A 25,519-nucleotide genomic window follows, 5' to 3' on the forward strand; every position below is an offset into this window, starting at 1 on the left:
CCCCTTCCTGGAGGTGCTGGAGCTGCTCTGCTTGTCTCTCTCCCTGCACAGGTGGACTGATGAATCACTGGTTCTCTCGCAGGGTAACCTGTCTGTGTGCCCAGTTTGAGGCGGTCCTGCAGCATGGCCTGAAGAGGAGCCGGGGATTAGCGCTAACGGCGGCGGCGATCAAACAGGCAGCAGGCTTCACCAGCAAAACTGAAACAGGTACTGATGCAGCGCAGAGGATGGAGTCTTTTCTTAAAAGTTTTTATTTATTTTTTAACAGTGGGCAATCAGGCATTGTGTGGGAGTGGGATGGGGGCAGCCTGATGGTGTAGAAATCCACGTGTGAGGATGTCTTACCTATAGTCAGTAGTGGTGTTGTCCTCTGCAGAATCCTCAGAGCCATGTGTCCCAGTCTCTGAGAGCTCAGGGTCCTGCAGCCAAGGGCCTTATGTCACCAGTGTGGTGTGGCAATTGCTGGGAAATCGATGATGTATTTTAATTTTGTGCATGGGGATAGCATGACATTTCGTAATTAAGTCCGCCTTCAACACCAGCAACAGAAACAGGAGACTCAGTAGGTCTCTGAGCTTACAGCTCTCCTAGCATCCATTTTAGTGTTGTCTAAGTAGTGTGCCGTGCTCCTGTGTGCCTGGAAGACAGGGACAATGCTGACAATCACTACTAACACACGGGAGCACTTTGCACAAGCCTGGAACTTCGTTCATCTTTTATATGAATTAACTCATTCAGTTTTCAAGACAGCCCTATGAGTAGTAGGGACCTTTATTTTCTCCACTGTACAGATGAGGAAGCTGTTTAAAGTGATTTGCTTTGGCTCTGGACCTAAAAAGTATATCATGTCATATAAAAAACATTCTTATGTCCTTCTTCCCCAACACTTTCTTTCTTTCTTTTTTTTTTTTTTTTGAGCTAGTATGTGAGCAGGTGGGGTGGGGTGGGGTTGGGGGGGAGGAGCTCAGAGGGAAAGGGAGATAGAGTCTCAAGCAGTCTCCACACCCAGCACAGAACCTGACGCGGGGCTCAATCTCATGACTGAGATCACGACCTGAGCTGAAGGCAAGAGTCGGACGCTTAATTGACTGAGCCACCTAGGTGCCCCTCTTCCCCAGCAGTTTAAAGAGCAGGTTTATTCAGACCCTGCTTGTGGCTGCTGTCCTGAATCTTGTTACTGTGACGAAGTCCGTGTCACTGCTGGTGCCCCTCGTTCCCAGCTGACCATCAGCCCTCGCCGTGTCTGGTGGAGGTGTGGGGAATTGTCTGCCAAACAAGCCCTTTGCCTTTCCCACTCCCACGTGTTGGTGCATCTCCCTTCCTTTTGCTCTCAGCCCTTCAACAAATCTTTAATTGCTGTCGTTCATCTCACCAGTTGCTCATTTTTAGAAGTGAATGGGGTTTCTGTGGGGGTCAGGGGACAGCTGCAAGAAGGATCCTGTCACTGTTGATTTTTCTTCTGTGCTCCTGGGTCCCTTCTTTAAAAGTCGGGGACATAGGGGGCTGGGTCAGAGAGGAGCTGCCTTCCAGGGCCTCAGTCCCCATGGAAACCACTGCCTACAACCTTGGTCACCTTGGCTGTGCCTCTGTTGTCTCGGCGGTGTCTCCTGGCATCTGCATGGGGGTGGCTCAGTGCTGTGGGCTGGTTGATGAGCTGCTTGAGGACATAACTTTGCCCAGAGTTCTCCTCGATGTGATGGGCCCTTGTATTTCTTCCTGTTTCCATCTTCCCTGTTTGTGCAGTAGCTTCCTTAGAGAATGGGTGTGGAGTAGACCACTAGGCTCCGGGTCGGCTTCCATGTAATGAGGGCAGCTGCTGGCATAGCAGAGGCAACCTTGGCTTTGGAGTCAGACCGTGAGCGTCAGCTTGGAATGACCCTGGGGAAGCGCCCCTCTGAGCCTTAGTTTTCACCTGTGAGGGTGATCTTCTCGTCTACCCCGGGGGGCGTCTGGAAGATTCAGTGAGAATTAGCTGCTTTGATTCATAGAATATAATGAACATTTCACCAGTTACCCTCCTCTGCCCAGCAGCCTTTACACTTGTAAACTCTTCCCCCCTCTCATCCTCACTCGGGCTCTGAGCCTTGGCCGTGCAGAAGGGCTCTTTCTGTTCCTACACAGACTAGAATGCTTGTCTTTTTGTTACTTGGGCCTGGTAATCCCAGGAGCACCAGCCCATTTATGAGGCACCGCCAGGGTTCCCAGTCTTGCCCCTTCCCTGTGTCGTAGCACAATTTCTGCACCTGCATCCTGAAGAGAGACTGACCAGCGAGCAGTGTCTGCTTTTTCTTTTTCTTTCTTTTCTTTTCTTTTCTTTTCTTTTCTTTTCTTTTCTTTTCTTTTTTTTTCGCTGCAGAGGATGTTCTGGGCCGCCTCCTTGCCAGTTTGAATCCAGGGAAAGGCTGGATTAGCTTAGGCCTCGAGGGGCTGCCGAGGGCTTCTGTCAGTCTTGTCTGCTGAGCAGTTCACCGTTCACTGGTGCCGGATGCTCCATGGCTAATTAAAATCTCTTTGCCGCTGTTGTGTGTTTGATTAAAAACCTCATGTGGGGAGGGGGCAAGGTGGGTTTTCAACTGCTAGGAGTCGGGAAAGATCAGATCAGTGGCTGCTTGGTTGCTCTTATAGACATGGGAATGACCGTGGCCGGCAGAAGGGAGAAAATGAAATCTGAAGAGGAAGCTTGGATGGATATGAGCGTCCCTGTGCTCCCTCGTCCCTGCTGGCTGCTGGCCTGGGCCCTTTCTGTAGCTTAGCAGTTGACACCAGGCTCTAGAGTTGGGCGACGGGGTTGAAATCCCGGCTCCGTGACTCATCACACAGGAGCTGTCTGGGATATCCCCTCTCTGAGCTTCCGTGGCCTCATGTGTGAAATAAGGCCATGCACAGGACTGGCCTCACAGTGTCGTGCTGGGGGCTCTGTGAGAAAGCACCTGTGAAGCCAGGCCTCGGTGCCCAGCTGCCGGAGCTGGTGCTTGATAACATGGCAGCAGCTGTCCAGGCGGGGCGACCATGTGCTTCATGGTTGGATGATGTCACTGAGGCTTAAGTAAGTTCATAAGTTGTTCAAGTTCACATAGCTAGTAAGCGGCAGAGCTGAGCTTCTAGCCCAGGTCAGACTAATGGCAAATTCCTGGCTCTTGCCCGCTCCCCCGCCTCCGGCAGTGGCCCGATGCCCACTGCTGTTCCTCTATAGACCGCTCTCGCTCCATTAACTGAATTGGAAGTGACAGGAGACAGTAATGGAGAATTAATCCACCAGGCTGTTGCAGTAGCTCTGCGTACAGATGGGAAACATTACCTCTTGAAGAGAGAAGAGTTGAATTCCAAGTAATGACTGAGCAAAACGAGATTGCTGAAAATCACGCTACGGTAGATAATATGGAGAGTCCGCCGGGGCAGGGCTGCCGTCGGTCGTCTGGGGTTAGGGTGCACGCAGGCCTGAGTTTGGAGACTGGTGCCCTTGTCCCTCGTGCTTAAAAAAATGTTTCTCAAAGTTGTCCGCACTTAGAAATTATGATATTTCATGTTGAAATATGGATTTCTACCTTTCGTTCCACTTGAGGATCTGTGGCTCTGGGCCCACGTTCAGTGCTGTGGTTGGAGCCCCCCCGCCCCCACCCCGCCGTCTGTAGAGGGGCCCCCTTGTTCTAGTTCCCCTCACTCTGCCCCTGTCCCTCTTGCCCCTGACAGTTGCGACGAGTGTTGTTGTCATGATATTGTCCTGCTGTCGTTATTCCTGTTGTTCGTATCTGAAATTTAGCAGTTTTAAAGCATAAACACCTCTCAGATGATAAGCCTTTGAAGTCAGTTTCCAGAGTGCGGAAATGGTTGTCATTTTTGTCCAGTTTTATAGTTGCTTTCCGGGGAGAGGATTTGTTGACTTCCTCCTTGGCTGTAGCCAAAAGTCCGTTGTTTTTGTTTTGTTTTCATCTTGGTTTTGAATCCGTCCTTGTCTTTGGCACGTGCCTGGCAGTTTCGACTGCGTGCTGTGCATAAAGGGTTGTGTGGAGCTTGTGATGATTTCTCTTTCTTCAGAGGGGAGTCACTCTTGCTGCCCAGGCAAATAGGTTAGAGGAAGATCAATTTACTCCCGTCAAGGACTGAGCATGTCACGCCTGGGCTTCAGCATTTGTGAGGGCTGTTGTATTTCTGCTTTTGCCTTATTGCTACGTTGTAGTTGTTTGGGGTTTCCAGCATGTATTCGTTTTCTAGAGCTGCCGTAACAAATTTGCACACCCTGGGTGGCTTAAAACAGCAGGGAGAAATTTATTCTCTCACATTTCTAGAGGCTGGGAGTCCAAAATCTAGGTGTGGCAGAGCTGATTCCTTCTAGATGCTCCAAGGGAGAATGCATTCCCAGCTTCCGGTGGGTGTCAGCGTCCTTGGCACCAGCTGTCCTTGGCGCCCTTGGCATCCTTGGCTGCTCTTCTCCAGTCTGGGCCTCTGTCTTCCCACGGCCTTTTTCCTCTGGGCCTCTGTCTCCGTGTCCTCTCTTCAGAACAACAGCCCTGCTGGATTTTGGCCCACCCTCCTCCAGTATTACCTCAACTAATTACATCTGCGAAGAGACTTTTTCCAAATAAGGTCACATTCTGTGGTTTCAGAGGGACATGAATTTGGGGGGAACACTGTTCAACCCATTGTATCCTGGATCTCTGAGCTGTTGACCAGTTTCTGTCCTCCTCCGCTGGTTATGAGCTCGAATTTTTTCCCTTTCAGACCTTAAGGGAATTCTGAAAGCCCTGCTTAACTTCCCATCAGAGAAACTGTGTAGCTGGAAGAAGCCTCAAGTGAGGCCCTGAATGTAGGACTCCTGTCTGTGGACTTGCCTTCTCTTGGGGACCTGGGTTCTTCGTTCCTTGCCTTTGTAGCACTCCCAGGTCCTCAGTTCTGTTTTACTAACTGTTTAAATAACTGCCTAGCTTTTTTAGTTGTTTTTGTGGGAGAGGTGGTCTGACCTGGATTCATCTTCCAAAGCTGAACGTGGCCCCTTGAAGCCACACTGTGCGTGCCTTTTCATCTTGCTGCATTGCCACCTGCATGCGTGGCCATCTCAGTGTCTTGTCTATCATTCAGGCGCAGGTATCCCTCCTGTGATAAATGTAGCCTGGAAAGGGAGCTTACAGGCAGATTTCCTCCAGTTCTGGGAGGTTTTTAGCTGGTGCCTGTATCTGTCCCCCATTCCTGAGTTGGCTTGTTTGTCTGTTTGGTGTTTTTTTGTTTTGTTTGTCTTTGTTTTTGGCTTAGCATTCAGGTTTTATTTGTTTGTTGGCTTATGTGTTTTTTGACTTGGGGAGTTTTTACCCAAACATCCCTGAGTTATGAAATGTTGGTAGCATGGACATGATTAGAAACAGTTATGTTACCAACTCAGGTTGGTCTTGTCGAGCATTGTTGGCAGGCATGGGAAGTGGTGTCCATCCCCAGCTGAGGTCCCCTCGAATTGATGGTGCCGACAGGTGGGTTATGCAGAACCCAGAGAGGCTTGGGATGAGGTTATCTAGCGTGTCTCCTTTGGGATTCAAGCCCCAGAAGTGGGAGTCTCCTGTGTCCGGAGGAGCTCTTTCCTCTTACTGGGACAAGTGGCTGGATTTATCTACACACGTGATTGATTTGGTGGTGGTGAGATGGGAGTGTGCATTTGCAGAGTCTGGTTCTGCAGTTTGTATAACTTTCTCTTCCACTTACGCAGGTTAGCACGAATAATTACTGCAGGAGTTGGTTATTCCCCACCCAGCAGCTCTGTCGCTTCTTTCTTGCTAATAGGATTCTGATTTTGTTCAGATATTGGGTTGCCGAGAGCTTCAGGCCTGAAGCTAGCTCCAGGGGGAGTGGGTCTAGATCAGATCAGGCCAGCCATAATAATTATCAGCCAGCCAGTAGTTGCTTTCGGAATAGACACGAGATGAAATTCTGACCAAAAGGAAGGAAGAAGTCTGCTGAGGGCCTTCTGAGAAAATTTCTTCCTATTTGAATGGAGACATAAGGGAAGACTTACTTTACGGTGTTGGGTTGTTGCCTGAGACTGTGACGTTTGGACCTGTGGCAATGATCTTGAGACTATGAAGAGGGAGAAGTCTGAGGACAGAAGCCAGTACACCAAGGATGGCAGCTCGGCAAGATGGAAAGTATGTTGGTAGTGTCACTGAGCTACTGAATCCACCACCTATAGGCCTGCCCTACCTCTGGACTGAATGTTGTGTGGGACAGTAAAGTTCCTAATGTTGGAAGCCATCTTGAGTTGGATCTCTGTTTACAAGCTTCCAAAAACAACTGAACTTAATAGAGAAAAACAAGACAACTTTAAAGTCAAAGGCCTGTGCTCCAGAAATGAGAGGAGCGTTGTGATTAGCATGTTAATCTTGGAAACGACACCTGGATGTTTTCTGCTCCTTTTTGATAATTTGGCTGACCACGGGCCTGGCTTCCTTGTTCGCTGATGACTCATACGGAGCAGCTCCCATGAGCCAGGGGATTTGTTAGACCCTCTGTTCATTGTTCCATTTTATTTCTGAAATGACTGTGCTTAGTGAACGAGAGTGCCCCCGTTTTACAGATGAAGAAAATAAGGCTCAAAGAAATGAAATAATTTTCTTAATGCTCCAGAACTAATAATTGTGGCAGAGCTGGGGTTTTGACTTCGGTCTACGTGATTGCGACTTGGAAGCTCCTGCTTCTTTATTCATGATGGCATGTTGTTCCCAGAAAGAGAGCTCTCTGAAAACCATGGTCTCCCCCGCTCCCAGTTTGAATTCATGAGTAAATGAAGCAGCAAGTATTTTAAGTTATGATCATTTAGAGCAGAGGTCAGCAAACCATGTCCTGCCACCTATTTTTATAAATAAAGTTTTATTGGAACACAGCCATACACGTTCATATACTTACTAGGCATGGCGTCTTTTAGGCAGTTGTGGCTGAGACCATCTGTCTCGTAAAGTCTTAAGTATCTAATATTTGGCCCTTTAGAGAAGAAGTTTGCCACTCCCTGTCTTTAAGAACAAAGCACAGGGGATTCCACTTTCCTGTATCACGCCACAGTCACTTGTCTGTTGTCTGTATACCTCACTCGATGATAAGCTTTGTGACTGCAGGGCACCATGTCTGTTTTACTTCCTCTTGACTTTCCAGCTCCTAGCATAGGGTCTCTAAATATATCAGTACTTCAGTAAAAATATATTCATATGTCATGATTTCAGTTGGCACACTATGGTATTTCATGATTCCCGAGGTACCTTATACCAGGATCACTGCAGAGTGCTACAAAGGAAGTGATTAAGTTTGGAGGAAAAGAGCAAAGATTGATTTTTAAATTTACTGAAAATGAATTAAAAGTGTCTGAGAGCTTTATAGGCTTGGCTTGGAATTGGAGGGTTTTGCAGATGTTGGATGCCCGAAGCAGTCAATACAGAATGCGGTGTGGAAAAATGAATTATTTTTCGTTCTGCTGGAGAAAGGAGAAAGAGCCCCCGTAGCTAGCCCCCGTCTTTGTCTGTGTGGGCGGCCATCACAAAGTGCCACGGACTTAGGAGCTGTTCATAGCAGCAGTTTAATCACGTTTGCGGAGGCTGGCAAGTCCAAGATCAAGGTGCCTGTGGGCTTGAGTGAGGACCCTTTCCCTGGTCCATAGCCAGTGCCTTCTTACTGTGTCCTCACACAGTAGAAGGAGCAAGGGATCCCTCTGGGGCCTCTTTCATAAGGACACTGATCCAATTCCACGAAGATTCCACCTTCATGACCTAAGGGTCCTCCAAAAGGCCCCACCTCCTAATACCATCATTTTCAGAGGTTAAGATCTTAACATCGGAATTTTGGAGGGACACGTTCAGACCGTAGCCATGCCATTTCATGACGAAACCTTGTAATTTGATGTTCTTGTTAATGACTAATGGATCATCATGAGGTGATGTCTTGGCAGTCCATTACAAGGTCATAGGCTTGGTTCAGAACACACCAGATACACACCTGCTGTTACTGAGCTGTCTGTCCTATAAAATTTAAGTCTATCTTCCTTGTCTGGTCAGCAGCCCTTGGCACCAAGGACCCTCTGATGTTGAAACCCTGTTTCCCCCTCTCTTCTGCGGGGCCACAACCTCCTGGCATACTTGCTACTTCTTTGTTCATCCTTCTTATGTATCATTTCTACACCCTCAAATATTACTTGTCATTCATCCTCAGATTCTTTTGTTGCCTCTCTCTTGCCTCTCGCTTCTGTACATACACTTGCTGTCTGAATTCCTTGGTGAGAATTGCTCTCCATGCGTTGATTACTTGAAGTTCTGCCTGCAGCCCACATCACTCCCTGGGGCCCTTTCTCTTACGTGTCTCTTATCTGGATGTACCGTAGGCTCGTCACAGGTTCCAAGACCGAGTCCTCCTCTCCAGCCCCGTTTGTTCCTGTGTTCCTTGCTTAGCGAATGGCTCTGCCCTTCACCTGGCTTTCCTGTACAGGGCTTCCGCACAGCCTCCGTGTCCTTCCCCTCTTCCCTGTTTTGTCCTTCTGCCTTCCATCTCTGTCCTCCCTAATCCACTCTGCACATTATGCCAGTCTGGGGGTGGGAGGTTCTTCAATGACCAGCCTGTTCCCTGCCCCCTACTTAAAGCTCTGTCATGGTTCTCTTTAGAGTTGAGACAGGGGACACACTCCTTGACATGGCTTCCACGGTCTGTCCCCTACCAGCTTTGTCTGTCTCTGCTCTTCCTCTAAACCTGACCCCAAACCCAGGGCTAACAGGAAGCTGGCAGGTAAGACATTGCAACACTTTCGTCCAGTTGATAAATAAATCAGGACTTGAGTCCTCTGAGTTCCCCTCCTGCCACAGCCCCTGTCTGGGGAACCCCTGGGACCTCTTCATAAGTCAGCAACTAAAGCATTAATGCTAGACACTCTGGGGGAGAAGGTCTTCAGTATCCCTGTCTTTTCATTGCTCAGAGACTGATTTAGGTGGTTAAATCCTTAGTGTTGAACAGCGTGCCTGGTTTCTACAGTCCTGAAGCTGTCAAGTCTGGAAGCGTTCTTTGTTCTTACCCTTCTGCTGCCTTCCTTCCTCCCCAATCCTCGCTCAGACACTAACTACTCAAACGTCTGTTCTCTCTCTTTATAATTGTGGCAAAGTATACATAACATTAAAATGACCATTTTAACCATTTTAAGTGTACACATTGGATGACCATCCCCACCATCCATCTCTAGAACCTTCTCATCTCCCCATGTTGAAAGTCCATCCGCATTAAATGCTGACTCCCCATTCTCGCTACCCCCAGCCCCTGGCACCTGCCATTCTACTTTCCGTCTCTCTGGTTTGTCTTGTTTAAGTACTTCATATAAGTCAGGCTGACTTCTACTCCACATACCTAAGGCTTATTTCATTTAGTGAAATGTCTTCAAGGTTCACGCATTTGTAGTACGTCAGAATTTCCTTCCTTTTTAAGGCTGAATAATATTCTGTTGTGTGTACGCACACCCACACACCACTTTGTTTATTTCCTCATCTGTGGATGGACACCTGGTTGCGTCCATTTATTGCCTGGTTTAATAATGCTGCCACGAACATGGGCGTACAAATAACTGTTTGCATCCCTGCTTTCAGTTCTTTTGGATAAGTACCCAGAAGTGGAATTGCTGGATCAGATGGTAATTCTGTGTTTCACTTTGCAAAGACCTGCCAGACTGTTTTCTGTAGTGGCTGCGCCATCGTACGTCCGCAACCAGCAGCGCACGGGCGTTCCGAGTTCTCCACATCCTCGCCAACACTTGCTGCTTTCATGTGTTTATTTTTTGATACTAGCCATTCAGATGGGTGCGAAGCGGTATCTTGTTGTGGTTTTGATCTCTTCTCTTGAAATCAGATTTTTCCCCCTAAAAGTCACTGATGAGCTCCTCACCCAGTTCAGCTGGCCTGTCCTCCTCCTCTAGGTGTCTCCTTTCTGCTCCTCCCCACTCACTCGTCCTGAGTCCTTCTCTCTTCAAACCGATATATAGCACTGCCTGCTTTCTTGACTGTCTCTCTTGATGGTCAAGGACTGGGTCTATTCTCGCTCTTCCTTGTAGCTCCGGTGTATTGCAAGGTGCCTGGCCACCAAAAAGGACATTCAAAATAATGACTCCAGGACCCAGACTTGAGGACATGCTGCTCTTTGTCCTGGGAAGCCAGACTCCACCCTGTGCTGTCTGTTCATCTTCTTTACACTCAGCTGAAAGCAGGTGGTATTAATATACACCCAACTGTAAAATTAGAGAAACTGACTTCCTTGATCCTCAGTGGGGATTTTTGGTGAAAATGGTTGATTGCATTTAACTCAAAGCAGAATTTATATTTTGCTTCATTGGGTCACTTTGGGTAACCATTTCTGTAGAAAAGTATTTTTGGAGGAAGCTTCATGTGCCAGGAGAAGCCTGGGCCCATCCTTTTGCTTGTGAGGGGAAGTCCACTCCCCTCCCCTCCCCTCCCTGTATGGCTTTCAGTTCCCTCTTTATGTTTCTCTGTTGTATTCATGAACTTGCAAATCAGCTAGTTCTGGTAGGAGAGATCTTGGAAGGATGTCGTGGAAGATGTATAGAAAAGACTGAATTCTGTCCAGGGCTGGTGATAAGAATGTTTAACAGCTGGTTGGGAACTGCTGGCCTTAGGGAGGGAGCCAGAGCCAGAGTGCTATGCCCCTCCGGCTAGGTGTTAATCTGTGAGTTCCTAGGTTATGGGGATGTCCGCAGGGTCCTGGGGAAGGTTGTTGACAGCTGGGGTGGCCGAGGGCTTGGGCCAGTGGCTACTTACTAAAGGGGAGGAAACTGTCCCAGCATTTTAGGATCTCATATAGCCAGACTGTTGCCTCTTGGTCAAGGGTGACCTCTGGCTGTTTTAAAGGTGTTTGATCCTAAGGTGTAGTAAATTGAAACTAGTAAATTTGGCCTCAGAGTTGTCAGTGTTTAGTCCATAATTATCTGGCCTGTTGGATTGATAGGTCCTTTGCTTTGTTCCTGTCAGCATGAAAATGACTCTTCAGCAGAGGATGGGGTACATTCCTAAAAGGAAATAAGACACAAGCTTCTGAAGTCTTCTGGCACTAGAGAGGGTTCCCACTTTGTAATAAAGGAGGTGCTATAGACTCTTGAAGACCACGGGTGAATGCCACATGTGCTATGCTGAGTGGTTAGAGCTCAGGACTCCAACTTCAGGTGCTCACAGGGGCCAGGCAGATGACAGAAATGAGCGAGGCAGGCCTGCAAAAGGCACTGGGTTGGTGGAGACTGTGTGTCACCTGGCTGCTGCAGGGCAGGCTGGGAAGCGTCTGGGGTTTAGGAAGAAGAGATTTCGATGAGCAACTGGTAGCCTGCAGTGGGGTGGGGGTTCACTCTTCTGCATAGAGTGGTGAGAGACGGGCTTTATGGGACCTTTGAATAGAGACCTCAGGGAAGGAGGGAAGTAGCCATACTGTTCCCTGGAGAAGTAATCCAATGCTGTTCAACAAGTGGAAAAGCTTAGAGTCACTTGTCCCTGGTCTCAGATTTATTCTGTGCCTTTCCCTGCAGACTCTGTTTCCCAGGCTCCCTTGCCTACTGTCTTCCCGCTTTGCCAGAGGGAGGTGGTGATGAGTTGCGAAAGTGGGAGGAGGAGGGAGGCTGGAGCATTTCCTCCCAGCTGCAGGTGGCATGTCTAGCAGTGCTGTGCTTCCTCTGTGGTCCGTGGACGTCACATGTGGCCCGCAGGCCAGGCTGGGGTCTTCTTGTTTCACTGTCCTCCCTGGTGCCTCTGCCACAGGCCCGAGGTTGCCTGGCGGGTCTGTGTTTAGGAGTGGAATTGCTGGATCATACACTAATTTTGTGCTTACCTTTTTGAGGAACCACCGAACTGTTGTCAACAGTGACCGCACCATTTTACATTGATACATTTTTTTTTCTTTTTTGAGTAGAGATGGAATTGCCTTTATTTTTCTGCAACTGAAATGAACTCTGCTGTTAAATCCCCTTTCAGTTAGTCCTTTTGCTCTTAACATTACCTCTTCCTTCTGTGCCTCTGGCTTTCGGGGACAGGTTGGCTTCCTGACATTGGTGATCTCTGGGTGGCCTCATTATCTCCCGTTTGGCTTTGTAGCTCTGCCAGAGTCTTTGTAACAGATGGCCTGTGTTCAGTTCCTTCAGTGGACTGCCTGGTGTGGTTTCCGTTCATGGCTGGGCAGGCGCTCAGGTGGAGCACGCTTGGCGTGTTGGAGGAGCGTCAAGGAGCTCAGCGAGGCTGGAGCAGGGGGAGGGAGGTGGAGAGTGGGACGGGGTGCAAGGCCAGAGGCGGCCGAGGAGCCAGCCCCCGGGTGGGCAGTGAGTGGCAGTTCATCTTCCGAGTCGGGCCTTGTTTTTCTGATCTCCACCCACCTCCACCAAGTAATTGGCCCTTGTTCTGTGGAGTCAGCAGGGATGTTTTGTTGTTAGATTTAAACAGACTGGAGTCCTCAGAACTCATCCAGCATCTCAGAGTATTATGCATTTATTCCTTCTGTAAAAATGTACCAAGTTCTGAAATACAAACTTTAAAATAGTGGATTTTATGTTAAGTGAAGTTTACCACAATTAAAAAATAAGCCTGGAAGTGGCTAAGTTCCCTTTAATTGGCAAGTTTAAGTTTTTTTCTAACTGAAAGGGAATTTAATAACAGAGTTAATTTTAATTGCAGAGAAATAAAGGCAATCCCACCTCAAAAAAAAAAGTGTATTGATGTAGAATGGCGTAACCACCATTGACGAGAGTTTGGTGGTTCCTCAAAACCCAGAATTACCATATGATCCAGCAGTTCCCTTCCTAAATATGGACCTAAAAGAACTGAAAGCAGGGACTCAAACACACATGTACATGAATGTTCCTAGAAGCATTACTGATAAAGAGCCAACAGATGAAAAGACCCAAATATCTGTTGACGGATGAACGGATGCACAAAATGTGGTAGAGACACATAGTAGGATATTATTCAGCTGTGGAAAGAGATGAAGAACTGATAAATACTAGGACACGGACGACCCTTGAAAGCATTCTGCTAAGTGGCCAGACGCAGAAGGTCCCATATTGTACGATTCGACTTACATCAAGTATCTAGAATAGTCAAATTCACAGAGACAGAAAGTGGAATAGAGGCCCCTGGGGGCTGGTGGAGGGGAGGATGGGGGAGTTATCATTTCCGGGGTGTGGAGTTTCTGTTTGGAAGAGTTCTGGAAATGGGTGTTGGTCGCACAACATTGTGAATGTACTTAATGCTACTGCATTATACACTGAAAAATGGTTAGAGTGGTAAATTTTAGTATGTATATTTTACCACAATTTTTAGAAAGAAAAAAAAAAAGAAGTGTCAAGTTTAGACTTTTTACAAGTCTTTATTATGTGATGTTTAAACCACACTTCCTGTCTCCTGGTTTCGGGAGGCAGTCCTGTGGCAGGTTGGGAGATGGCCAGGTGACAAAGCTACAGCCCCTTCTTGGAAACTCTGCTTTGCTGATCCATTTGTGTCTTGTAGTCAGGCTCATCCAGATTTGGATGTGACTGGGATTTGGGGGGCACTTGTGTTCACCTAAGTCGGGGGCTGGGATAAAGGAGCACTTGGTGGCCTTTTGTAGCTGGAATTGTTGATAGCACGTATGGGTGATTCTATTAGCTTGTTACTTAAAATCCATTGCCCGTTTCTTCTTTGGCTTAGCAGAACCTTGATTTTGCTCAGGGCCACGGGATGTCCTCTAGGTAATGGGTCACGAGTGATTAAGCCAGTCTTGACATTCTGTATCTCTGTGCCTCTTGGTTTTCTGGGATTACTTACCCTTGCCTGAAAAAAGGGGTGATAGAGCTGGTTTTACCTTGTCCTCTCTCTTCTTCGATTGTGGCTGTGATACCTAGGGTGGTGGCAGTCCTCTGGGGCAGGGGGGTGAAGGTCAGGAGGTTGGAGATTCTGCCCGTGACAAGTGCCTTTGAACCAGCTATCTGCTTCCAGACTAAGTCTGTGAGAAAAAGAAGCCTTTCTTTGTTTACAAGGAGCCTAGCTTCTTGTAGCTGGGTTTTCTGTTTCTCGTTGAGCAATGCTGTTTTGTTTTTCTTTCTTTCTGAAGGATGCATTTGCCACTTGTATGCACGTAGGCACTGCTCAGTGCCTGGAGTGCTGCCCCTCCTCTATAAACTGAAGAATGCGCCCTATCTCACTGCATCAGGCTTCTGGTCGCAGGTGACAGCGAGTCACTTAGACAGACTTCCCCAAACACAAGGCACTTACTGACTCAAGTAACAAAGAAAACTGGAGGGAGAACTGGATTTAGGGGCTCAGCATCCCCCACATCGGCCTCTGTGTCTCAGCCCTGCTTCTGTCTGGGTGGGTGTCTTTCCCAGGTGGACGTACTGTACAGGACAGGGAGGAAAAGGGCCGCAGTGGCTGCAGGTTTCCGAGATTATCAGAGCTCCTACTTCTAGAACAGTAGATGGCAAACTTACTCCTTAAGGGATCAGACAGTAAGTGTTTTGGGCTCTGTGGGCTGTAGATATCTGTAGCAGCTTCCCAGTGATGACTGTAGCAGCAAAGCCACCACAGACAGTATGTCTACAAGTGGGCATGACTCTTCCACTGAAACTTCACTTACAAAGACAAGTTGTGGGCCAAGTTTGGCCCTTAGACCATTGTTTGCTGACTTCAGTTCTCGAAGGAGCCAAGGTCTCTCCTCTAGTGGTTCAGGTAGAAGTTGTAGGCAGAGTCCTGTGGTCTAGGGCTGGGACTAGGGTGAGACCAGCGAGGCCCTCACTGCAACCACAAAATTTACGGGAGCACCAAAAAACTCAGCAATCGAGAGACCTCACATTTTCATGCAAAATTTTTAAAAAGTCAGAATTAATACAGAAAAAAAAATCATTTGCTCAAATAACAAACGAGGTCAGGAGGAGGGTGGGGTGAGTGAGGCCATTTGTGGTACCCACCCTGCTCAGACAGGTGATTGCCCAGTCTGGCTTACCTGTCCAGCTGTGGGAGGAGAGGTTAGTGGTGCTAAAGGCAGCTTCACAAGGAACCAGATGGAATGCGGTTCTCCTAGGAAAGGGGGACACAGCTACCAGAAGAAAGGGGAAGGGGTGCTGTTTGCCCAATGTGCTGCCTTGGCATGAAGCACTTTACACATATGCTTTATTTTCTCATTCCCTGCCCCCCCCCCCCACTGTCATAAACCTTAAAGGCAGGTACTGCGATACCCATTTTACAGATGAGGAAAATGAAGGACAAAATAAGTTGCCCAAGGGCACACAGCGCCTGAACTAGCATTCCCACCAGGGTCTTTGTCCTCCAGAGTATCCTGGCATCTCTTATAGCCGAGGCCTATTAGAAACTTTGCCAAAGGGCCTGTGATGTTCGTCCGCCTCTGTTAACAAGTGCTCCCAGAGGTGGCTTGCCTCAACAGCCCCTTCATGGCTCTTGTTTGTGTGGGCAAATGGCGTTCAGGTGTTTGGAGAGCCAGAAGCCCTCACCCACTTCTGGAATTAGCCCCTGGTTTCATAGCAGTAAGAGATCAGTATATTGCCCCAAATTAAATTACGGACACTGCAAGCGTTAAGTGGCAGGTGAGCTGCGCTTGAAATAGACCACATTAATGCTGGCAGTGGAAGTGCAGCCCTGCTGGGATAATTCTTATCATCGCTGGCATCGCCTTGGCAGGCTGTAGAAGGATTCTGTAGCACTAAGCAATTTGCGAAATTGAAAGGTGAAAACACACGTTAAGTGTTTCGTGTGCATTCAAGGTCAGAGTGAGGTCACAGCAGTTCTCCAGAAAGACCAGATGCAGGGGAGAGTCACCTGACTTGAGTCATGATGGAGATACAGATGGTTGTTTGGCATGTTTTGAAATAAGTTATTGGCCTGCCGGCCCCGGATTTAGCTCTTGACCTGGTTTCTGAGAGAAGCTTTGCGTGGAAAAGGGCCATTACGCCTTTGTGTGGTCTGGGCAGATCTCCTGGGTTTGGGAAGGGGATTCGTGTGGCATTTAGGGATTGGGACAGAAGGGAGTCCCGAATGAGCTGCCGAGGGGGATTTTCCAGTCGTCCCTGAGCTGTTCATTCAAACCGCTCCCAGAGGTTGGCTTGGTCCACAGATACGCGTACATATGCATGTAGTTGCTTTTAACAGGACAAGGAGAAGAGGAAACAACGCAGTTGCTCTCCTTTGCGAAGCCAGTCATTGAGCAGATGGCGGCTGGTCATCGTGGCCTGGCCGTCGTGCTCAGGCTCTGCTTCCCTTTCCTCTGGTCACCGTAGTATCTCTGGGCTGTTCTGTACTTCAGGGCTTATTTCAAGGGAGAGGAATCTGAAGCCTAGCATGGCTGAGTGAGCTGCCAGGGCCATTCTCTCGACTGATCTCTGCACCGTCATCCAGCCTGCTCGACAGGAAGCTTCCTCAGGGATGAACCCATTGTCTCCCTCGTAGCCCACAGCCTTGCCCAGTCCATGACTCCCATTAGGAATGCAGTCCATGCTGACTGAGCTGAATTGAATTATTCGAGTGAACTTACTAACCCGGTGTCCAGTTTATGGAGATATGTGTGTTTACGTTCTTTCAGAAGGAAGGTTGAAAGATCCTGTCTCATCTCAGAAGGGTCTATGAGCCTGTCGAGCTCCTGGATTAGAGTCCCCATCTGGCAGCAAAGACTCGGCAGCGCGTCCTCTGAGATATTAAGCAGTTGTGAACATGAGCATCTTGAAGAGGGTAGAGCCCTCCGTCACCGCACAAGGCTGGCCGAGTTAGTGCTCTGCAGTCAGGCAGCCCCGAGGTCCCATTCTGCCTTAGGGCTTACTAACTGCGTATCACTGGGCGAAGTTGCCGCCTTGGCCGGGCCTCAGCCCTTGTACTTGTTATGGACATGGCCTTGGTGCTTGTGAGGACTGAGGTCAGGTGTCCAATCTTCAGTGCAGTGGCGGGTTCTTCACTAGTGCTCCGCACACGGTAGCAGCTCTTGCTGGTGTTGCTGGTTATTACTGGCAGCGTGGAAAAGGTTTAATGAGCATATGTGGGGGTGCCTGGGTGGCACAGCGGTTAAGCGTCTGCCTTCGGCTCAGGGCGTGATCCCGGTGTTATGGGATCGAGCCCCACATCAGGCTCTTCCGCTATGAGCCTGCTTCTTCCTCTCCCACTCCCCCTGCTTGTGTTCCCTCTCTCGCTGGCTGTCTCTATCTCTGTCAAATAAATAAATAAAATCTTTAAAAAAAAATAATGAGCATATGTGAAGAAAATGGATCACAAAATGAGGTATATACTAGAATGAAAATTATGAAAAAAATCTGTGTGTGGATGAAAAAGGTGGGATGTGAGGAGATCCAGTAACTATTTTGTGGATAAAAACAAAGGTTTTTAGGGGCGCCTGGGTGGCTCAGTCGTTAAGCGTCTGCCTTCGGCTCAGGGCGTGATCCCGGAGTTCTGGGATTGAGCCCCACATCAGGCTCCTCCGTTGGAAGCCTGCTTCTTCCTCTCCCACTCCCCCTGCTTGTGTTCCCTCTCACACTCGCTGTCTCTATCTCTGTCAAATAAATAAATAAAATCTTAAAAAAACAAAACAAAACAAAAAAACCCCAAAGGTTTTTAGCTTTCCCTTAAATCCTTAAATCTGTTCCTATTCTCAGACATATGGAAATCTTTTCTAAAGAACTAGAATGAGGACAGTTATGGACAAGGAGGTTCAAAGCAGTATGTAGGGAAGATTGGCAATGTATCATGTTCACAGAGGTAGAGAAATGGTTAAAATAGGTTTCATTGGGAAGCCATCAAAAATCATGTTTTCAAAGATCTTTATTATTTTTTTACATTTTAAAAAAGATTTTATTTATTGGAGATAGAGCGAGAGAGAGAGCGAGTGAGCATGAGTGGGGGGAGGGCAAATGGAGAGGGAGAAGCAGGCTCCCCGCTGAGCAGGGAGCCCGACTCGGGGCTCCATCCCAGGATCCTGGGATCGTGACCTGAGCCAAAGGCAGACGCTGAAATGACTGAGCCACCCAAGTGCCCCCATGTTTTCAAAGATCTTTCAATGTTACAGGAAAACATTCATGATCTAGACAAGTAAAGAAACAAACCCGGATGCAAAATTACTCTTCCATATCTTCCTTTTCTGTGGTGAGGAAGTAACCTTTTTCCGATCCTGAAAAATGCCTAGGGACTGTCACTCTACAACGATGTGCGTCCCAGGCCGAGTGCCGCCATGCCCATCCTTCTCTCCTCAGAGCCCGTGTTCTGGTTCTACGTGAAGGAGGTCCTCAGCAAGCACGAGCTGCCGCGCTTCTACTCCCTGCGCCACATCGCCTCGGACGTGGGCCGCGGCCGGGCCTGGCTGCGCTGTGCCCTCAACGAACACTCCCTGGAGCGCTATCTGCACATGCTCCTGGCCGACCGCAGCAGGCTCAGGTACCGGGGATGGGCTTCCGGGGGGAGGCGTAGCCGACTGGTTAGAATCGCAGAATCTGACTGCCTGGGTTTGTATCCCAGTCTCCTCATTGGGGGCACGCACGTTCCGCTTTTACAGTCCCAGTGTATTCTGCTGTGCTCAGGGCACAGCTGGTCAGAGAATAATTATTGCGAGAGAATGAATGCTCGTAAAGTGCTCTGCATGGCACCTGTATACAACAAGTACTCCATAAATGCTTATTATCTGGTGTGGAATGTGGAGAGAGCTGTTGTCCCGGGGTACAGCCTGCTCTTCGTTTGGTGGAATTTTAATTTGGGTTCCTTTCAGATTCAGAGTTTCTTTCTCGGTAGAAACTGGGTGTTTAGTGCTCAGTTTTGTGTTTGTCTTTCCTTTGTGCTGGATTCCTTACAATTCCTTCTATTTTTTTGAGGTTACTCAATCCCAAACTGACTGAAAGAAAATAGAGAAGCTTTGTGCTGGGGAGAGAAGTCAATTGTTATTTAAAAAACAAAACAAAACAGAACTATTTTATGATGTTTCCTTTTTTTCCTTGATCGTAAACATACAGTTGACCCTATCAGTTAGTATAGGTCAGTTTATGCTGCTCTAACAAACAGCACAAACAGCCACGTTTACTTCTTCCCCCTGATACACGTCTATCGTGGATGAGTCGGGGTTTCCCGTCTCAGGGTCCCAGGCTGACAGAAGCTCCCTCTTGACAAATGCTTTCATGAATGCCAGGGTAGGAAAAGGGGATGTGGTTGAACTGAGCACTGCTTCTGAAGCTTCTGCCCAGAGGGATACTTCACTTCCACCCATGTTTCATTGGCCAGCGAGTCACATGGCCACAGCCTAGCGCAGCAAAGTAGGGGCGTGTGCGGGTCGCATAGCCGTGGGGGGAGGGCACTGAATACACATCAGCCCTAGTACTGTCAGCCACATTCCTTTCAAAAGCATGTGACAGTGCTGTCATCTTCCTATACTCATGATGTTAATGGTGACTGTGTCTATGTCCGTGGCTCTTACTTACCGTCTGAGAATGGTGGACTAGACTTGTCACTTTGTGTCACCTGACGGTGCAAAGGGACAGTGATCAATCCTGTGTGGGTTCCTTGAATAGCTTCCACATTAGCAGTGCCCAGATCCTCAACAGTGAGGATTTAATTTCAGCGAATTAATTTCACTTAATTCGAAACCTGGCATTTCATTCGTGCCATGATGCATTCCCATGATTTTATATGCTGCCATGTGTTCCCTGGCTTGTTTCCTCTTCTGTTCTTTTGTGCCGCTCATGGTCACATGTCTACCAGCAATATGTTAGGTGTTCTGGATTGTGCACGAAGGCTCTGACAAATACTCCGGAAGTTCTCCCTTTGATGGTGCCTGTGGTGCGTTGTCCGGCTGTATACTTAGACTGTGCATCGGAAATGGAAGGCATGGGGGCCAGGACTACTGTGCTGACCGCACCCGTGTGCCGCTTAGGTCAGAGCCCCAGGCTGTGGATGTCTGGGTGCACCCCCCCGCCCCGAGCATTAGGCAGTTTTAGTTGAGGAGAACGTACTCCTGTTTCTTACAATGAATTTTCTTTCTTTTTTTTTTTTAAGATTTTTATTTATTTGATCCAGAGAGAGAGGGAGGGAGAGGGAGAGAGAACGCGCACAAGCAGGGGGAGCAGCAGAGGGAGAGGGAGAAGCAGGCTCTCAGCTGAGGAGGGAGCCCGATGGAGGGCTCGATCGTGGGACCCTTGGATCATGACCTTAGCCGAAGGCAGACACTTAACCGACTGAGCCACCCGGGCATCCCCTCAATGAATTTTCATGAAGCTCTTTCCAGCAGATGATTTTCAGGTAGTTCAGAGTTGTACAGCTCCGTATCGAGGTCGACTATGAGAATGAGCAGTCGAAATGAATCCAGCTGTTATCACAGTTGAGCTTACCCAAATCACTAGCTACTTATCTAACTAGATGTGGAAAAACCAAATTCATTCACATGCATGGAAACTGGCTCTGATTTGTAAAGCATCACAGTCTTGGGAATTGGAGGGACCGTGGCAGTGCCAGCCTGAACGTGTAGTTTGTGCTTAGGCTGCCACTCTGCTGGGTCAGTGTATGGGAAGTGGGGCGTTCCTTTGTTCTGTCTGTTGCATCAGTCCCTTCTACCGCGAACGGGTCCCGTCTCCTGCTGCACTGCAGGGCCCTTAGCACTGGCTGTGCTTGAGCGATGTGAGCTTTGACTCCATCAATTGAGAGTTCTCTGACCTGGTAGGAAAGTCAGGGGTTGAAGATATTTGCATGCTACTGCTTAGCAGGGGTCGGATACAGAGCTGGGGAACTGGACTGGGGCACCTGCTTCAGAGACTTGGCTGTACCATTATTGCAGGACGAACTTGGACATACCCTGTAGGCCTTGCTGACCCCTTTCCTTCTCCTGCCATTGAGATTCGTGGGCACCTTTTAGCTTCCCAGCCCTTTCCAGGGGTTATTTGGGCTTTTGGGTCTGCAGCCCAAGCAACTATTATGTACAAATGCTCTGGTTGATTGAGCCGTGGAACTCTGTCATTTCTTTCTGAAGTTGTCTCTTGCGGTAGCCTGGTCATGGCGCCCAGGGGTCCAGGTCGGATTTCCTGCCTGTGTCTTAGAGACCTCGCTTGACTGGATGCCATCCCTCTGTTTGTCCCCTTCTCCTTTGCTGCTTCATAAATAACTGCGTTTATATCTCATGCCTATTTCTGTATGCTCAAGCTCAGGGCACCAATGAGGAAGCTGTAGGATATATACGGTCAATCCTTTGTTTATACCCGGAAGCTTTGGCTGGGCAGAGACCTTGGATATCCACTCTGGGATGAGCAGGCACGGATTTTCCAGGGAGCCATGTAAGGGGGCTGTGTGGCCAATGGATGCAGAGAATCACTGTTCAGAACTTTTCCCCTTTCTCTTTTCATTTGCAGCACTTTTTATGAAGACTGGTCTTTTGTGATGGATGAAGAAAGGTCTAGCATGCTTCCTACCATGGCAGCTGGTAAGCCTGGCCTAGGCCAGGGGTGATGGGTCCTTGAAGCTCGGTGAGCAGAGTCGCTGCCTGGGAGGGAACTTATAACTCCAGGAGAAGCTGTGATTTTCCCTGTCCCTCCCTGACTTAATGAGTCACTAGCTATTGTCCTTCCTTTAGTGGCTTTGGTCACTGAATCCATTTATCTCAAATTGGATACCCTGGCAGAGAAAGCATAGGATTGGGGGTTTGGGCTGTGGCTTTGCAAGACCCGGAGAATTGGAAGCAGGAGACCTGGCTTTGAAACCTGGCTCTACCCTTTCCTGGCTGGTGACCTGGGGGCAGATCCTGTGAGCTCTGTCACCCTTACTTCCCTCCTCTGCAAGGTGGGGATCCTGAGAGCATGGGAATTGCTTTTACAGGGCTGTGAGAGAATCAAGTGTGGTGAAGAGTCATGTCCACGATTGTCAGTGTGGCAGCCCCTGGATTGATGTTAGTTGGTGAATCATTAGGTTGTTTATAGTTTGACTCTCACTCAAAGGGTGAGCCCAACAGAAGTGGGTAACTTGCTTCTTTCTTTCAAATCCTCCCTTGCCTTTTTTTCCCTTTCTTTCCTGAAGGTTTATACTAAGTCCCACATATTGAGAGTTATGTTCTTCTTGTCCACTGATGAGGAAAAGTCAGGCTTTGACCGTGATGTCCTGTGTAGGCCAATGCAAGCTTTTGCCTGAAGTAATAATAGTAATGATATTGGTGCACATGTTTGCTTACTGAACTGGGTGTTTTTGGTGGGTGATTGTCTTTAATACCCTGTGAAAGATACTCTCGTCCCCATTTTACAGGTAAGGAAACTGAAGCTCAGGTTGTATATGGCTTGACCAAGGTGTCCTAGAAAGCAGCAGTGCTGGGGTCTAACCGTCCGACCCCAGAACTTACGTCTTAACCTCCCTGGGGTTGACCTCTTATTTGTCTTTGACCGAGAGGGAGAGGATTGGGAAAGACTCATCTGCTGTGACAACTGGTGTCTCGTGGCCCCGTTTTGTGGGAGGTTTTGTTTTTTTTTTTAAAGATTTTATTTATTTATTTGACAGAGATAGAGACAGCCAGCGAGAGAGGGAACACAAGCAGGGGGAGTGGGAGAGGAAGAAGCAGGCTCATAGCGGAAGAGCCTGATGTGGGGCTCGATCCCATAATGCTGGGATCACGCCCTGAGCCGAAGGCAGACGCTTAACCTCTGTGCCACCCAGGCGCCCCTGTGGGAGGTTTTTAAATCAGTGCTTGGGATCAGCATGTCCCCTCGTGTGTATCTATCGTTGCCACTCACTTACCATGTTGGAGTGTGACTTCCCTAAGGCGGAGACTCCAGACTTGTCCCTTTTCTGGGCAGGTCTGAACTCCATCCTCTTCGCAATCAACATTGACAACAAGGATTTGAATGGGCAGAGTAAGTTTGCTCCTACCGTCTCAGACCTCTTAAAGGAGTCAACGCAGAATGTGACGTCCCTGCTGAAGGAATCCACGCAAGGAGTGAGCAGCCTTTTCAGGGAGATCACAGCATCATCCGCCGTCTCCATCCTCATCAAACCGGAGCAGGACACCGACCCCCTGCCTGTCGTGTCCAAGCACGTCAGCTCTGGTGAGCGAGAAGGGGTGTGGGAGCTTGAACAGAGGGGTCGGCTGACCGTGGCTGAGGGGGACACACCTCGTGGTCTGAAAGCGCCAAGGGAAATCCCATGCACTTGAGTTTTTAGTTTGCGCTTGTGTTCATTTTTCTTCCCCTTACTCGCTCTGAAAGGGACCGAGAGCCTCGCTGAGACGTGAAGGCACTAGGGTGGGAGTGCATTCAGCGCACTGACAGCAAAATGACCGTGAGGGTGTGTTGGTCACATGAAACCGGATGGGTTTGGTCTTCATTCATTTATTCCTTCATCCATTCATTCATGTGTTCATTTCCTGCACTCTGTGCTAGGCAGTGAACTAGGAAGATCTCTGGCATTTAGCCTGCAGTCTCTTTTGGGTTGGGTAAGGATAGATATTTAATGACAGATTATACAAATAAGTAATTATCCTTCTGATAAATGAGATGCAAGCCAGGTATGGGCCGCGATGGAGAATGTGCACTGTTGGTGAGGGCGGGGGTGACGTTTAAGTGGAGGCCAAGGAGAAGGCAGGAGTTGTTAGCTTTGACTCTAGGCTCGGGAGGCCCAAGCAAGTTGATTTAGTTAAGACCCATTTTGTGAGAACTTTGTAATATGCCTTGAGCCTTCTGGGACCTCTAGAATGTTGCTACAGCAGAAGTGGAAATTTTGGGTTTAAGTACATAGTGCTGGCATTCTCAAATCCCTTCAACGAGGCAGTAGTCATGGCCATCTCTTTGGAATTATTAATGATGGTGAAAACTCAGAATCTTGGGGCGTCTTTGATGTATGCTGGCTTTATCTGTCTTGTCCGCTCCTTCTCCAGTAGAGACCCCAGGCGAAGGACACAGGAAAGAGGACTGTTGAGGGCTTTGTGTACCAAAGATGCTGGAATCTGTACACCCAAGGAGTGTCCTTTTCACTGCTTTTGACACTGTCTCAGAGTTTGATACACTGGTGAGGCATCGCCATGTCACAGCTTGGCTGAGACGGGAATGGAATGTCTGGAGTCAGCTCCAAGTGTCTCACACCCAAGTCTGACGATTAAGATACGTGATGGACAAACTGACTTCTAGAAGTACTGGGCAGCAAGGCAGCCTTGATTTCTCTTTCAGTTAGTCTTTACTGTGTAACAAACAGTTGCAAAATGTAGTGGCTTGAAACGGCCAGGATTTATTATTATTATTTTTTTATCAGTCTGTGGATTGGCAAGATGGCTCTGCTGGTTCACCTGGGCTCCCTCGTGGGGCTGCCCTGAGCTGGTGGCTGAGCTGGAAGATGTAAGATGGTCCCACTTATGTGCCTGGAAATAGTGCTCACCGGTGGTGGGGGCATCTGTTTGTCTACACATGACCCCCCATGCTCTAACAAGCTAGTCTGGCTTCCTTCCCTGGCAGTTTCAGGGCAGCGTTCGAGGGGGGTGCGTCCCTCCTGGGGCCTGGGCTCTAGAACCCACCGTTATCTCTGCTGCATGCTATGGGTGAAATCAAGCACTGAGCCAGCCCCCGTCCCAGGGGGTGGAGAAGGAGATGCTGCCCTCGGTGGGAGCAGCAGCGAATTGTGGCTGCTGAGCCATTGACCACCACCCCAAACTGGTGTTCTTGGTCGCATCAGTCAGCCAGGAGAGTATTTTCCAAAGTGAAACCGTGAAAGTCATTTACAGAATGGAAGCATCCTGTACATCGAAGTGCTTATTACAAGGGACGAGTGGTAGGTATGCTCTGTGGCATGGTGGTTTAGATCAGAAATAGAGCCCCACATCCATTTTGTTCGGTCTCCTGCAGACAGATTTTTTTTTTTTACCCCAAGGATTAAAAAAAAATCTGAATTTATCTTGTTTATTTTTCAGGAGTAGAGTATTTTCCACAATCTAGATACAAAATGGCTCAATCATGGCTTTATCTTGCCTGCTGCTTCTTCTTACACCATGTCTTCCTTTGCCAGATGCCAAAAGTAGAAAGGAGCGGAAGAAGAAAAAGAAGGTGACCAACATTATCTCTTTTGATGATGAGGAAGAGGAGCAGAACTCTGGCGATGTTTTTAAAAAGATCCCCGGGGCAGGGGAGAGCTCAGAGGAGAACTCCGACCGCTCCTCCATCAATATCATGTCGGCCTTTGAAAGCCCCTTTGGGCCAAATTCCAACGGAAGTCAGAGCAGCAGCTCATGGAAAATTGATTCGCTGTCGTTGAATGGGGAGTTTGGGTACCAGAAGCTCGATGTGAAAAGCATCGATGATGAAGATGTGGATGATAATGAGGATGATGTGTACGGGAACATGTCAGGAAGAAAGTGCCTGGGCCACTCGGGGTCGCCTGAGAAGTAAGTGTCGCTTGAGCTTTTAACGAAGGGTGGTGCATTAACGACTTTCTCTTTCTGCAGCATTGGGTGAAATCCGAGCGCACAGTTTCGATGTGTATAGGGCATCATTTGCTTTTCTGATCTTGATTGAGGAGGAAGGAGCATGAGCTTACTGTCCTTCTGAGAATGAACAGGACAGGGAGTATATTTG

General features: G+C 48.5%; 1 protein-coding gene across 2 annotated transcripts in view; it reads left to right on the forward strand.

Moving 5' to 3' along the window:
- SNX29 (sorting nexin 29) overlaps positions 1 to 25,519 on the forward strand; it is a 511,081-nt gene that overhangs the window by 42,882 nt on the left and 442,680 nt on the right. For both annotated transcript variants that reach the window (XR_006411828.3, XM_026520303.4), the window contains exons 4-8: positions 83 to 207; positions 18,203 to 18,383; positions 21,332 to 21,402; positions 22,760 to 23,008; positions 24,954 to 25,329. Coding sequence is in view for 1 of the 2 variants with exons in the window: in XM_026520303.4 (XP_026376088.1) it covers positions 83 to 207; positions 18,203 to 18,383; positions 21,332 to 21,402; positions 22,760 to 23,008; positions 24,954 to 25,329 (1,002 nt within the window). In the remaining variant the exon portion in view is untranslated. The remainder of the gene's footprint in view (positions 1 to 82; positions 208 to 18,202; positions 18,384 to 21,331; positions 21,403 to 22,759; positions 23,009 to 24,953; positions 25,330 to 25,519) is intronic.

The sequence above is a fragment of the Ursus arctos genome, unplaced genomic scaffold (assembly GCF_023065955.2).
Source record: "Ursus arctos isolate Adak ecotype North America unplaced genomic scaffold, UrsArc2.0 scaffold_2, whole genome shotgun sequence".
NCBI classification, from domain to species: domain Eukaryota; kingdom Metazoa; phylum Chordata; class Mammalia; order Carnivora; family Ursidae; genus Ursus; species Ursus arctos.